The following is a 15,289-nucleotide window of genomic DNA, read 5'->3' on the forward strand; positions in this document are numbered from 1 at the left end:
TTTAATTTCCTTATGTCTTGAAGTATCTACCGGTTTCCACTTGTTCTTTAGTCCTTTTATTTTACCTTTGCAGCAAAACCATCTAGAGACCTGCCTTCACACTGTTAATTCACATACCCTGTGATGGTGGCTCAGACCTGCCTTCTGTATAGTTCATAACTGCAGACTTCAATTGGCAGAGGCAGAGGATAAAGGAAGTGAGACTGCTTTTATTTTAAATCTCTAGAGCACTGTTTGCATGTTCATTTTCAGCTCAGCATTTTGCTTTATTATCCCAATGGTTGTATCACATACTCATTAAAACAGGGCAAGGACTGACAGTTTATGGTCAGGCCTGACCACATCGAACACATCAGGCTATGGGGTAGAGCAAATGGGGTTGAAGTACCGCAGGCTGGCTATCATCCTCTTGAGATATACACAGTTCCATGGGGTCCTCACAGATCTTTCACAGGAGCTCACTCTTGCTCCCTCAATCTGTGAATAGAGTGCAAATCCTCACCAAGGTACCTCACCAAGATGTAGTGTGCAGCAGTCATGAGAAAATGGCAAACTTTTACCTTGTTGAAGAAAATAATCATGGAGCCGAGGGAAACATTTTCGTGATCATTTCTCCATTTGTGTGTTTGGTTTTCTCCTGTTAAATACTGGAAAAGATAAAAGAGGAAATTTTCCTTTTAGCTTACAGAATGAAGTCACCTTGTTTAATATAAACTCCTAAGCAAATCATCTCACTATAGCAGAGACCCTTCACTACAGAAATTACCCAAATATTCTTTGCTACTCTTCATGGCCCATATATCTCAGATGACCAGGGCATCATCATATCATCTATATCTCACACCCACAGCAATCCTTTTCAGCTTCTGCCTGTACACGGCTCCACACATCCCAAGTGCAGCCCAAGAGCCAAGGTTTCCATTGTTCTAAAGCAGAGTTTCTTAAACATTTTTGCCCAGCACTTATATATCCCCCAGGTATACAGGTTTATGAAATATGTGTGGGAATCAAACTTTTACTGTTGATAAATTATAAAGTTTATTTTAAAACAATCATTCGCTGCACCTACAATTTTACTCTTTACTAAAGATGAACACAAATGTCCATGCTGAGATGGATGTGTTTTTCTAACATGGCACAATTCAAAATTATTAAGTGGACATTTTCATGCTGAGGAATGACAGTAGGATAGTATTTTCATGGATGCTGCCCTGGGGCAATAGCACAGTTCCTTTTTTGGAGTAGGTTCAAGCAGCCAGGAAGCTCTGGGTTCCACTGTTCCAGGGAGATGAGTCTAGGGATAATCTAATACATCTGTGACACTGATGCAACGTGTTGGGGACCTAATGTGTCCATTCTTTTAAACCAGAATTCATTATATCATATACTTTCCAGACCAGTGTTAGGAGCCAGCTCCATCATCATCACTTCACAAATGAGGCAGTCATAAGAAGAACTGCCAAAGAAGTTGACCAAGGTCCACAGTGTCAAGCGACAGTCAATCCAAAGATAAGAGTATGCAAGGCTCTGCCTCTAACACCATTCTGTGGCTTCCTTGAATCTGCAAGCCACTTAGCAGTTCAAAATGCTCTTACCTGGGAGCATCTCCTATGTAGGCCCATGCCTAAGAGAGACCTTGAATGTGTGTGGTGTCCAAAGAACCTACTCTCTGGTTCTATGTGGGGCTGGGTCAGAAGGATTCTCTTAGCCCTTGTTCATGTCCCCAGCATTGACCCTTTTATAACATAAACCTCCACTTTGGATTGGCTGTTCTTGCAATAATGAGAACTGCTCAGTACAGACAGATCAGAAGAACTGATTACTCGAGTATCTCTCAGCAGAAAGAGCCTGCCACCTTCTCTGACCTTCTTTAGTTACACCATAGTCTCATGACAATGCCAGCCAGTCTGTGCATCCTTGCAACTGTCTGTTCCATAGACCCTACAGTTGCCTGCCCTTCCATGGGCATAAGTGCACCTGGGTAGGAGGTGCCAGGACATGTGGCTCTCAAGTGTCTGTTTCTTTAATGTGAAAAGACTTCCATCATAAAATTATGTAAACAATAACTCAATTCTTAGACTGGACCACAAGTGCTCAAACCACAAGGTTTCAAAAAGTCCTTACTAATTAGAACTCAGTGAAAATAAAGTAATAAGGTATGGCCATGGCAATGCTTGACCAGCACTTTCTTTCCAAAATGAAAAAGAAAGCATCATTTAAAATAGTAATGAAAGATTGATTTATTAATAGCAGGGATTTTAGTTATGTATGTGATATATTGCTTCCAACAGTAAAAAACTGGGGAAGGCGGTAGAGTTGCAATAAACAGATTATTTGAAATCACAGAGGAGAACTGGGTCTTGGAATGAGGTAAAGAATGTTGAGGGGCAAGCATACAGATTCCCACACTCTAGAAGCTGATGCAGAAAGATCTCAAGTTTGAAACAAGCCCGGCTGCACACCAAGACCCTATCTTAAAAGAATAAAGACATTTAAAGATCCTCAACCCAGAAATCAATATAAAAAGATTTTATTTAAAGGGTTTTTGAAAAGACGAGTGCTTTATTTTATTCTTTGTGTTACCTCTAATTTCTATTCCCACAGATTGGTCTACAAATGGTTTCTCCTAATCTGTAAGATCAGCTATGCATTTGGTGTAGTGGATTATTTGGCTATCATGTTTATAATGTATGGATTTAATCTCATATTAAAGTACCTTTAATTAAGACAGTGATATTTCTAAGTGTCTGCTTGGGTCATTCACCTGGTCATGTCCTGTTACTAGGAAACACTTGGCCCTGACATGGTCCATGTACACGATTTTCATACTAGGTACCTGCATATAGCTTTATCATTGGCAGACCCAAGAGAAAAGCAAGAAAGGAGCATCCTATAAAATAAACAATTTTAAAGATTAAAGACTCCAGAGGTCATTGCTGTAGGATATTTCTACACTATGTAAAGGTGTTTTGCTCTGATTGATATAATAAAAAGCAGAACAGCTATTAACTGGGCAGGAGGTATAGGCAGGACTTGTGGGCTTCTGGGCTGAGAGAGGAAGTAGGATGAGAAATATAGGTGTGCAAGAAAGATGCCAGGAGACATGAAGAAGCAGGATGGGCAATATATGACAGAACATAGATTAATAGAAATGGGTTAATTTAAGTTGTAAGAACTAGTTGTCGGGGGGGGGGGGGGACGGGGTGCGACCAGACAGATGGCTCTGAGGTTAAAAGCACTGGCTGCTCTTCCAGAGGTCCTGAGTTTAATTCTCAGGACCCCATGGTGGTTCACAATCATCTGTAATGAGATCGGGTGTCCTCTTCTGGCCTGCAGGGATGCATGCAGGAGAAACGGTGTATATATAATAAATAAATAAATCTTTTTTAAAAAAAAAAAAAACAAATAAATGCAATGGAAATTTAAAAAAAGAAAGAAAGGAAGGACAGAAGGAAGGGAGGAAGGAAGGGAGGGAGGGAGGGAGGGAGGGAGGGAGGGAGGGAGGGAGGGAGGAAGAAAGACCTAGTTAGGAACAAAAATAAGCTAAGATTTTCAGGAGATCTCCCCCAGTGAATTCTGATCTTCATTAATTTTGAAGAGATCCATAACTTTTTGTTTCCTGGGAAACAAAGGCATAGCCTCCCCCCCAAAGTAATATACTTTTTTACTTCCATTCTGAAGTAAAGACATTTTTAAAAGCCACACCTCTGCCTCTTTTAAGAGGCCCTGCTGTACAGCTGAGCACTTGACTACAGACATGAAAAAAAGAAACCAAGAAAGACTACAGGACAGGTGACATACATGCTGATACCTCTATTGAGGGAACAGCTGAGACTGGATGGAACATGATAAAATTTGTTGGCTACAGAATCCTCATGACTTATTACACGCCATCTTTTAATATGTCATGGATAGAGGTTTGTTTATATAATCCAAACAGACTTATAAAGTTGACAGATACCTTTTACCTGCTCAAACATAAAAAAAAAAGATCTTTAACTAACTTGTGCACACTGCACACATCCCATTCTTGTGTTAATGCACAGATGATACAGCCTCTCAGAATGCCTCTGTTACAGTTTCCTCAAAATTCTGCATCCAGAACAACTTCAAAGCCACTAGCTGAGATGGTTCAGCCCCACAAATTATCCAGCCAAGACTTCAGATAAGCTCTATAGTTTCCTATCACACGGAAACTAAACAAAAAATGATACAGCTAGCTCTCCCAGGACTTGACCATTATCCCAATTTAGGGTCCCCTAAATATGCTGTGACAACCAAACAACAGGAAGCAGTCAAGAGAGCATTATGCCCACATTCCCAAGAAATAGGATGGTTGGTTTTTAGTCATTTGGTGGGCTATGGATGTTTGTCACTGTTTAGGGGTATTGTTATAATTTGTTACTTGTCATAGTCAGGAAAAAAGGATGAACAAAGGAGATTAGATTCAGAGATCTCTTTCTGAAGGGAAAAATGGGGGGATATAGTATAGAAATTATGAAATAAAAGGGTGAATTGTTGAATCTACTTTTAAACAACTACTAGATTCAAATATTATATATTAGTATGGGCTTTTGATACAAAGGTAAGGTTATTTTTGTTATTTTGTATACACACACAGACGTATGTGTGTGTGTGTGTGTGTGTGTGTGTGTGTGTGTGTGTTTACCCTTGTTTAAGGTATTATACCTATACAGCTCATTTAAAAATGCAATATAAAGTTTTAGTCCTTGAAAGATATTTAGGATAATAAAGAAAGACAGGTTAGTAGTTAGTCATCTTAGCAACCAAATATATTGTCACCTTAGCTAGGTTTTCAAGGTCAAACAGAGATTTATTTTATTTTTAATTTAATTTTATTTTGTTAACATTTTTCATTTATTTTACGTTCCAACCACAGTTTCTCCTCCCATTCCTCCCCCCCCCCCATTCCCATCTACTCTCTTCTCCATATCCATCCAGAAAGGGGCAGGCCTTGCATGGGCTTGAACAAAGCATAACACATCAAGTTGAAGGGGGACTGAGCTTCTCCCACTGCATCAAGGCTGGACAAGGTAATCCAGCATTAAGAAGGGCTGCTATATGGAACCAGGATGTATCCCTGGTGCACAAAAGGACTTTGGGAGCACATTCCCCATGGAGGGATACTCCCTTAGCCTAGAGGCAGGAGGGAGGGCCTAGTCCCTACTCCAAATAACTTGACAGATTTTGATGATCACTCCTGAAAGGCATCACCCTCCCTGTGGAATGGGGGCGGGATGGGATGGGAGGATGGTCGGGGGCATGGGAAGGAGAGAGGGAAAGTGAACTGGGATTGATATGTAAAATAAGAAAAAAAATAATAAATATATATAAAAAAGAAAGTGAGTTTCCAGTGGTGTAGAGTAACTGATTAAACTTCCCTGTCCATTGCCATGAAGGCTTAGTGTCAGGGAGCTCTTTTGAGTATCTTGTTTCTTAAAATCCTTAGAACTGAACTGGCCACTGCCAAATTCACTAGCTTATATGACTACTAAGCACTTAAAATATGAAATAAGACACACCACACATGTAAAATGCACAATGGATTTCAAAGGCAGGATGAAGAGAACAAAGATTTGTGTTGATTAAGTGTTGAAAGGCAAGTGTTTTAAATATATTGGTAGTATAAATGTCATCTTTTTCTGTTTACATTTGGGGTTTTGGGGGTTTTTTATAATTATAATTGCCAATTAATTACACACATTAATAGAATCACTGTGGCGTTCCCATACATACAGACACTATGCTTCATTACATCTAGGGTCCCTGCTACCCTCTCTCATCCATCTTTCTTCATCCCTTTACCCTTTCCTAGTAGACCACTCTTTTTTACATTTTTTTATTTATATTACAAACAGTCTTGTTTTATGTGTCAATCCCAGTCCCCTTTCCCTCTCCTCCTCCCATGCCCACCACAGACCCCCTATCTCAACCTCTTTCTCCTCCCCAGAGAGGGTGTAGCTGCTAGAAATTTTTAAATTGCAGGCTTGAATTGCTTAATGAGAACAATGTGTTCTGAGAATTGTGTTAGAGAGTTCCATCATTGTGCAGCTCTCACAAGATTGCACTATAATAAACTATTATGGGACCATCATTATATGAGGCTCATCACTGACAGAAATGTCAGTATAGAGTCTCTGACTGTGTGTTCATGGAGGAGAGTGGGTACTTAGAAACTGAAACAAAAATAAAAGGATACCGGAAGAGTAGACTACTCTGGGGTAGGTAATCATGTTCTGTGATCAGAACTTCTTCTCCAGTAAGAAGGTAGCTTGAGAATTAACAAGACCTTAGACCATGCCTGTGCTGTGGGATGGAGATTTAGAAAGAATCACACAGATATGGAAAGTAGCTCAAATAAAAACTCCTCAGAATATCCCTCATAGTGAAGTCACCCCAAGTTTCTGGGACCATAACAAAAATTAAAAAGCATAGACGAGCAACCGTTGAATCATATAACAAAGAAGATAAGTGGATGAACAATCAGCCCTATGTTGCCATAGGCACTTCCTTTGGCAGTGAAGCAATCCAGGTTTATAGCCATTTCATGGGACTTGCAGAGAGAGAGAGTTCCTAATAGAAAGTAGCTGAGCCAGCTGAGCCAACCCAATACTGGTAGTTTAGACATAGAAATGGACTGCTTCTTCTTCTCCTTCTTTTTTTTCTTCTTCTTCTCCTTTTTAATCACACATCTATAATGTTTCATTTTTTGTGAGTGTAGAGATATTTGAAAAGGTTTTCATGAAACATTAGGGACTATAGTTGTTCCAAAACTGTTTCTGCTTAGGATTTTCAGACATTTACCCATGAAATTTTCTATAAAAAGGACTACCAAGACCTTAGCCCTTCAGTTCAGAGGGGACTAACTTTTCACTACTAATGGTAGTGAACATATTACTAAGATGCTCCTATATGAAGCAATGGGTTCATTGCTGTACTTTTAATCAGTAAAATGATATACACATACTGCTCTTCATGTAAAAGGAAGATAGTTTATTTCCCCCATTGTCCTAATCTTTATTGATACATGGATTAATTCTGAAATAATGAATGACCATCTTTTTGGAATTTCTAGTTCATATCACACACACACACACACACACACACACCTTTTTTTTTTCTAGACATGAAAAGTCTTTACTAGACCCTCTTTAAATTAATGACCATAAAGTTGGTCAGAAAAGCTGGGCATGGTAATGAGCACCTGTAATCCCAGTACTTGGGAGCCTGAGGCAGGAAGATTGAGAGTTCTAAGCCAGGCCTAACTCTGGTCACTCAGCTCATATACTAGTCTTGCCTGGTAAGTGTAGCTCTCCCTGCTCATCAGTATTTTTTGTAGCAGATGGAAACTATCACAGAAACCTATAACTGGTCAAAATTCAGAGAACACCTGAGTATAGGGTGCCCAACCCAATTCAGGTATCTACAACACAACATCTACACTGAAGCTCAGGAAGACCTTAGAAGAGGGAGCAGAGACTAAGAAGCAGAGATCTGCTGTGGGATGGTGTCTTCTATATATGACAGGGAGCTGCACCCATGACATCTCAACAATGTCCCTAAACATAACCTGCATGATGATACCAGTTGGCAGGCCAGTGTGGATGGAAGTCTCACAAGGCTACTGACAGGTCAGTCCTCTCCAGGAACCAACCCCTGATAGGTTTTCCAAACCCAAGTGGTCAGTCAACCATAAATTGGTATGAGCAACACTAAAAGGACTTGGAACTCTGTGTGTGTGTGTGTGTGTGTGTGTGTGTGTGTGTGTGTGTGTGTGTGTGTGTAACAATAATAATTAAAGTAGAAAAGATCATGAATTTGAAAGGGAGTGGGGGAGACAAGAAAAATAAACAGAGAAAAAGAGTGTGGAGTGGAAATTATATTTTTTAAAAAGTGTTCATGTCTGAAATTCTCAAAAACAGATTTTAAGCCAGACAAAGTGGAAAAAAGAAAAAAAAAGAGTTCTAGGTCAGCTTGGGCATCAGAATGAGCCACTGTCTCAAATAAATAAATGCACATTAAAACGATAACACAGCAATTATCTCCACCTCACTCCCTTCCCGGAATCAGTGAAGGCTGGCAGGTCACTGCTGGCATCAGAGAATGTTTTACAATTAAAACATGCCAAATATGCAAGGGTTAAGATTGATGAATCAAGATTTGGGCTTACTGTATGGCTTGTTTGTTTAAGATGTTTGCTTTAACTGTCACAGAGAACCCTAGTACATTTGAAATGTAACTCGCCCTGCAGAAACAAGCTTTTGTTGCTGTGTGGCAGCTACACCATTGAAGGAAAGGGCTTGAAGAACAGCTACACCATTGAAGGAAAGGGCTTGAAGAACTGAGCTTCATTTTGACTATTAGCTGTTGTCTGCCTAGTCTCCACACTTTCACATTCAAAGAAGGGATGATAGCTGTTCCAGACACCTTTTCAGGCAACTTGGAATATTTGCAAACATTCTACAGAACCCAAAGTCTATGACAGAGATCTTCAGCCTTTGATGGACCTGACAGCTGCCCCAATGGGGCTTCCTTCCCAACTCCAGCACACATGGACTCAGGAGCATTCAAGGAAGGCATCAAAAAAATCAGAAATCTCCCCCAGGTGGTTCTAATCTACGTTTAGGTCTAGGAACTATTCCCCTAGTGGCTACTAATGTCAGCTGCCCTTAGAATCCCTCCGGGTCAACGGACCTTCAAAAATTTTTTGCTACATAGCTCTTGTCCCAAGACCTGTGATCCCATCCCAGGCTTATGATGTAACTGGGATACAGTGTCATCTGGAGATGGTTTCTGTAAGCTGTCCAGGCTTTTCTATGTGCAGCCAAACCTTGACTGGTTAGAACAGGCTTGTCCAAGCACTGCATTACAAAGAAGCTTTTCATGACTGGAGCTGTCCCTCTTCATCTGTAGTTTCACTTTCTGTGGCTTCAGTCACTCATAATCTACAAAGATTCATTCATTAAGTGGAGAAGTCTGTCAGTAAATAGTAACACTGACTTTCATGCCATTCTCAGCTCGGCAGCCTAATGAAATCCTTCACCAGTCTGCTCCATCTTCCCTGAAACATGAATCACTCTCTGTCCAGTATTTGTCCACCCATGTATACTTAGTAGCCAACTCAGCTAGTAGATCAGCTATCACTGACTCACAATACTTGTTTTTAAGTAACCCAAATTTTCATAAACTTCATTCTCAAAGCACAGATGCATACTACGCTGTGTTGTTTCACTGTCAATGTCATTTTAACTTCATACTGTGCTTAATTTGTAAATTAAACTACATAATAGATACATGTGTATGGATGCATGAGAAAAAAACACATCATACATCGGGCTCAGCACTATCCAATAGTCCATGCATCCATGGTGGGTTTGGGGCATGTCACCCAATGACAAAGGGCATCAAGGATTCCTTTGTCCGTTGGCACTGAGTGTTACAATCTGAAAAAGAGAAATGTACAATCTTTAATTTTTAAAAATGTAAAACAAAAAAGTTATTGAAAAAATGTATAGCCACAGAGTTCTGTTAAATATTATGGCAATATTAGTGTTCCCAAGCTCCAGTCCTTCCCATCTGACCCAAACACTACACTCTTACTTGTGTTTATATTTTTCATAGAATCAAATCTAGAGATTCTGCGGGTTTGGCCTTGGATCCTTGTTCTACGGCCTTTAGTATAGGATAATGGGGCGATACTTTGCTGAGATCTGCTCAGACTACATGGCATGTACTATAGGAGTAAGATGGAAGAATTGCAGGAAACCACACTTCTTATAATAAGCCAGGTATATAGGGGAAGCCACATTCTCACTCCTAGTTCCAACAAATACCAGACATCCTGTCTCTAAGATGATCATTGATGCCTCTTATGTGTATTCTGTCCCCCACCATGAGCCAGAAAGAACAGCTTCAACGAAGGGACAGCCCAGTCACGAAGCACCAACTCTCTAGATTCGTCAACTGATCCCATCCCACAGTTCTATATGTTATTGTCCTCTATTATCTTCATTCCAGCTCCAAAATCTATTTTAAAAAACATTTTTATAGTCACCAGCAAGTTGGTGTATGCATATGAGTGCTTTTGTGTACACACAAAGGCTCACACTTGTACATATGTTTGTGACTGAGGTAGAGGTGAGGGAGGAGCAAACCTCTATTCCTATGCCAGTATCTGAGCCCCACACCAGATCAATTAAGTCAGAATCACTGGGAGAGAAGCCAATGCATCTGCTTTGTTTTATAAAAACCTCCTAAGAAAAAGGAGTAAGCTCTTAAACCATCCACAAATGGATGGGCCTTAAATGCATATTTCTGAGTGAGAGGAGCTGGTCCAAAAAGCCTACACATGATCTGATTCCACTCATTTGGCGTTTTGGAAAGGGCATCACGATAGAGATGCTAAGCAGATCAGTGCTTGCCAAGGGGTTAGGAACTGAGAGGGTTGGCAGGATGGAGCATGGGGGGACTTTATCATCATGGAATTGTTGTTTGATACTAGACTGATGGATACATGACCTTGCATTTTCAAAAATTCACAGAAACATGTAACAGAAGGAATATATCTTCATGCATGAAAAATTCAAGAAACTATTTAGGAGGTCAGAGAATCCCGGGATAAAAAATTAGTGTGACAGAAGGAATCTAATTGTATTGCAAATGTGTAAAATCACTTTACTGAGGATGGTGTGTGTGTGTGTGTGTGTGTGTGTGTGTGTGTGTGTGTCTGCAGTGTGTGCCTGTGTGTTGGGTGGGGGTCTTATGCTGACTTTAAACTGAGTGGAGATTCTAGACCTGAAAGTAGAAAGAGATTCCATAGCAGTGTACTCTCACTGATATTTGGTCATCATCCCCAGAGCTGTGGACTAATGAATCTGACCTTTTTATGTGCACATTCTATATGGGAACCATTAAAAAAAATAGATAGCTGAGAGTAAAATCTGAATTTTTCTTTGCCAGAATGAAAGATTACAGATAACCAAAAAAAAAAAATGGTGAGAATACTCCACATTAGCAAAGGGCTAGAATAGGAGCTATCAGTACAAACTCCCATTGTTTAGTAAAGATGCAGAAAAACACATAAACAATATTTATAGGCATGTGTATATGCACAAGTTAGTTTGTTCAGATACATTTCCTTGTTCTCTTAGCTAAGAGAGCCTGGAAGCAAGGTACCCCCAATGCCCAGATCCTGGTTTCTCATGTCATCCTACAATAAAAGGACTCAGGGCTTCTTAGAGAGATTGCTGAATATAGATCTGCATAAGAAATACCCGGGATGAGCTTGGTGCCTACTAGCACCCAAAGGTAAGAAGGCACTGAAAATAAAACCAAACCCACAGTGACAGGAAGGTCAAAGGAGATAGCCTGCAACGTACACTGCTAGTCGCAAAAGCAACATTAGGTTATTACCTGCAGTACAAAATAAATAGCTCAGAGTTCGCATTGATATAAAAATGAATAAAATCAACAAATTCATGACAGTAGACAGATTCTCATGGAATAATAGACTGGTAATAGACACACACTCTCATGGAGGTTGCAATAGTTGGATTTTCTGTGGGCTGTGGAGCCCAGCTGCCTGTTGAAACACTAGTCTAAATGTAGCTGTGAAGGTCTTCTTTATTGTTTTTGTTTTTTAAGCTTGAGGACAATTTTATTAGTGTCTAACAGGAAACCCCCAAGGCAGGCAAGTTGTAAGTCTTGGCAGCTGTCCAGAGAAGAGTGGGAAAAAGAATGAAAGAGAAAAAGAGCTGTGCCATTCTGAGTAAGACAGCATGAAGGTCGTCTGCTGGTGAACATGCATTAGTGTGACAGAGGGGGACTAAGTGAAAAGTGCCTCCATAGTGTGAGTTGACCTTCCAGCAAAGGCCTGAAGAGGGAAACCCGAAGCAGCCAGAGAAGGAAGCCTGCCTCCAGATGGGGCCTCCACCCTTGCCCCAGTCTTAGCCAGTCTGCCCTGCAGGTTTCTGGCTTAGCCCCACAGATTTATGGGTCGTCAAGGTCCTTCAAATAGATCTAATGACAGCAGACAAAGCCATGTGAGGCACTCTCTGCCCTATCTCTGAATATTTTCTTTTAACCTAAAACTATCATAAGATAAATGCTATGTTCAAAAGGGAAATGTTCACTTTGTGAGGATTCTGATGCATTACCACTATTGATCAAAGCCTCATCTGTGGCTCTGGAAAATGAAAGTTTCCCAAGTTCAATTCTAAATGTGTTGCTTTCAGGGTCTGATGAGGCTGAGTGCACAGATAATAACATGGGGGTCTTGAAAAGGAAATAAACGCTTGGATTTGATCCAGGTCTCTGATCCAGTGGTCTCCAAGAGAACACTGGGAGGAAGGGTCCAGGGACTGGATGAGTTCAACAGCTACCCTGTGGCAGAATCACCATCACGGACAGTAACCGCCAGTCAGAGGCAGACTACGTGCAGAGGTTTGATGGATGGCTATAACCACAATGCACTCTGGGTATGTTTGTACTAATGGGCTCTACTGGGGATGTTTAGCATCTCTGAACATTGTCCCTACAGGAAAAGGAATCTCAGATACTAGTTCTACTCATAAGCAATGAAGAATCCAGGTCCCAAGAACTGTCTGGTACAGTATCTACACTGGCACTCAATGGCAGGCACTCTCTCCAATGGCATCCTTTCCTTCCCCTGGTAGTTCTACAGTGTCAGCCGGATGCCCACCAGGAGTCTATCCAGCGATATCTGTGTGTGCAGTCTGTGGGCAGATCTTTGTGGCACTTGACAAAGAAGGGCTCATTGTAAACACCTGTTTGTCAACACCTACCAGTTGTCATGTAGTCACATGTATCCTTTCCACAAAACCTGATATTGGCTTTCCTGAAGCTTTTGGCTTCCCATCTTCCCCTTCTCACCCCATCTCCTCTACCTTGCTTAACTCCCACCGTCAAGCCTCAGACCTTCGTCCTCTGGCCCTGTCTTTTCTTGAGACTTTCTTATGATCCTTGCTGAATAACGATGGCTGATTAAAATAAGCCTCCTCCATTATAGTAATTTCCTTTTAGAAGATTTTTCATCTCACATGGGCAGAAAGGTTGCTGCATTTGAGCAGGGTGCAGCCTGGAGAAGTTGGTAGAAGCCGTAAGGAGCAGAGAAAAAACGGGGGTGAGAGTGAGAAAAAGAGCCAAGTATAGTACTGGCGTGTCACATGGTGCCAGAGTAGGCATTTAGTGTGCAGGAAGCCTTAGATTCATCCCAGTACCATAAAACCCTGTGGAGTATATCAGGGACAGGGGAGAATGCAAGACTGCTCATACAGTGCAGTGTTCTCCACCTTCCTAATGATGCCACCCTTTAATACAGTTCCTCATGTTGTGGTGACTCCAACCATAAAATTATCTTTGTTGCTAATTCCTAACTCGTTTTTATACTGCTGTGGATCATAATGTAAATACCTGTGTTTTCTGATGGTCTTAGGTGACCCTTGTGAAGGGGTCATTCAACCCCAAGCAGTCAAGAACCACAGGTTGAGAACCTCTGATATAGAGCCTGGTGTCTAAATCTTGGAAGAACAACACAAACAAAGTCCACTTTTCACTGGAAATAGTTTCAGGAAGCCACTTGTAGCAACAGAGTAGGGGAGGAGAAAACCAAACCTCTTGTAATGTTTCTAGGATGGGGTCTTTAAAAATGGTGACACCATAGGCAGCCCAACGTTTTAGGGCCACGAAAGGAGGGACTGGCATTTGGCATCTTGTTTTTGGCTACCCTGCACTTCTACCTGCGAGGTCCTACACCAACATCTCTCTGCTGGCTGAAGGAACTGAAATGGTAGGAGTCTGTATTGGTTACCTTCACCAAGCTGGCTCACGGTTTCAGATCATTATGGCAAGGTAGGCATGGTGGCAGAAGCATGTGGTGGGTGTTGTTCATATCATGGCTTACTATACCGTTCAGTGGTCCACCCCCAGTAACATGCTTTCGCCATGTGGGCCTCACTTACCCCTTCCAGTTTGGTGCCACCTCCTCGAGAACAAGTGTCCAAACACATGAACCCATAAGAGATGTTTTGCATTCAAACCACACTGGATGAGCCTGGACCTATAAGCTAGGTTCCTGTGAGAATAGGCCCCAACAAGAAAATTCTGGCTTAGGACTCGAGAACAAATCAGCCCCCGCTGTCCAAGACTGAGATAGTAGATACCAAAGTTGTGTTTGGTCTGTTTTTTCATTTGTTCCTAAGTATATAGCAAAGCATCACTCATCTTTACATGACAGCACTGGTTTTGTAGGACTGTCTCCTTATGCCTGGTCAGACCTAAGCTCTGGTGTGGTGAGATGCTTGAACCAGTTATCCTTTGCCACCGCAGCCCACCTAATCAAGTCAATAATACCTAATGCCTTCGATGTGCATGGCCAATGATCCAGTCCTGTTTAATCTGGATACTTTCCACTGATTCAGTTATAAGAGTCAAAAACGGGTCCAGATGCATCTCAAATGTAATACGAGCCTTTCTTCAACATTTAAGCCTTAAAAATTTAAGGAAAGAAACACAAAGATATCCCATATGGAATTCTACAATGTTGGGTTGTCTTTTCTTTTCTTTTCTTAGTGTGATACACCCCCTCCCAAGAAACTATCATTCTTAGTAGAAATTTTCCAAGTCTGGCCCTAGTTTTAAGTATGATTTACTTTTCAAATGTTGGAACAGAGCCCCCTCTACCATTTTCAAATGAAAACTATTTTCTCTCTCCATCTTTAAAAGTCCTTAGGGATTGCTATACATGTGTGCATATGTAATCTAAAATGTAGTCACCTTTAAATATGCTGTGCAGGGAGTATTATTAATGGCCCAGTTTAGCATGAGTCATATTAGTGAGGAGTGAGCAAACATGAGTCATATTAGCCAGGAGAGACTGAGTTTCACTGAGGCAGTTATGCAAGTTTGCAAGCTTTCAGCATAGAAACTTCGAAGATGAAAGAGTACAATATAGAAGATGGGAATGGTTGGCACTAGCTCCATGACCCCAGAACTCTGTACCTGTCTGGAAGGTGTGGCTCTATGCCAGCCTTTTTAAACAAAAGACTGGCTGTATGGGTTTTGAGCTCATGATCCTTCTTATAATATACCAATTTATGTTAATCCAAGCACATTGCAAAAATGTCCCAGATTTCAAGAACATAAAATAGTGGAAACTCTTAGCTGCATAGAGAGCTAGTCAGGAGGAATTAGATCGATGGCCTTGACAAGGTCCCTCCTCCACAGCCCTCAGTTTCTTAGGGAGGGAAGT

At 41.1% G+C, this 15,289-nt stretch overlaps 1 protein-coding gene across 1 annotated transcript in view; it reads left to right on the forward strand.

Moving 5' to 3' along the window:
- Nucleotides 1-15,289, forward strand: part of Rnf175 (ring finger protein 175) — a 39,090-nt gene that overhangs the window by 22,389 nt on the left and 1,412 nt on the right. Inside the window, 5 exon segments of the mRNA XM_051199239.1 lie at nt 2,602-2,712; nt 9,643-9,659; nt 9,662-9,762; nt 12,696-12,743; nt 12,745-12,808. Of these exon segments, the coding sequence (XP_051055196.1) occupies nt 2,602-2,712; nt 9,643-9,659; nt 9,662-9,762; nt 12,696-12,743; nt 12,745-12,808 (341 nt within the window).

This window comes from Phodopus roborovskii, unplaced genomic scaffold (genome assembly GCF_943737965.1).
Source record: "Phodopus roborovskii unplaced genomic scaffold, PHOROB, whole genome shotgun sequence".
In the NCBI taxonomy this organism is placed as follows: domain Eukaryota; kingdom Metazoa; phylum Chordata; class Mammalia; order Rodentia; family Cricetidae; genus Phodopus; species Phodopus roborovskii.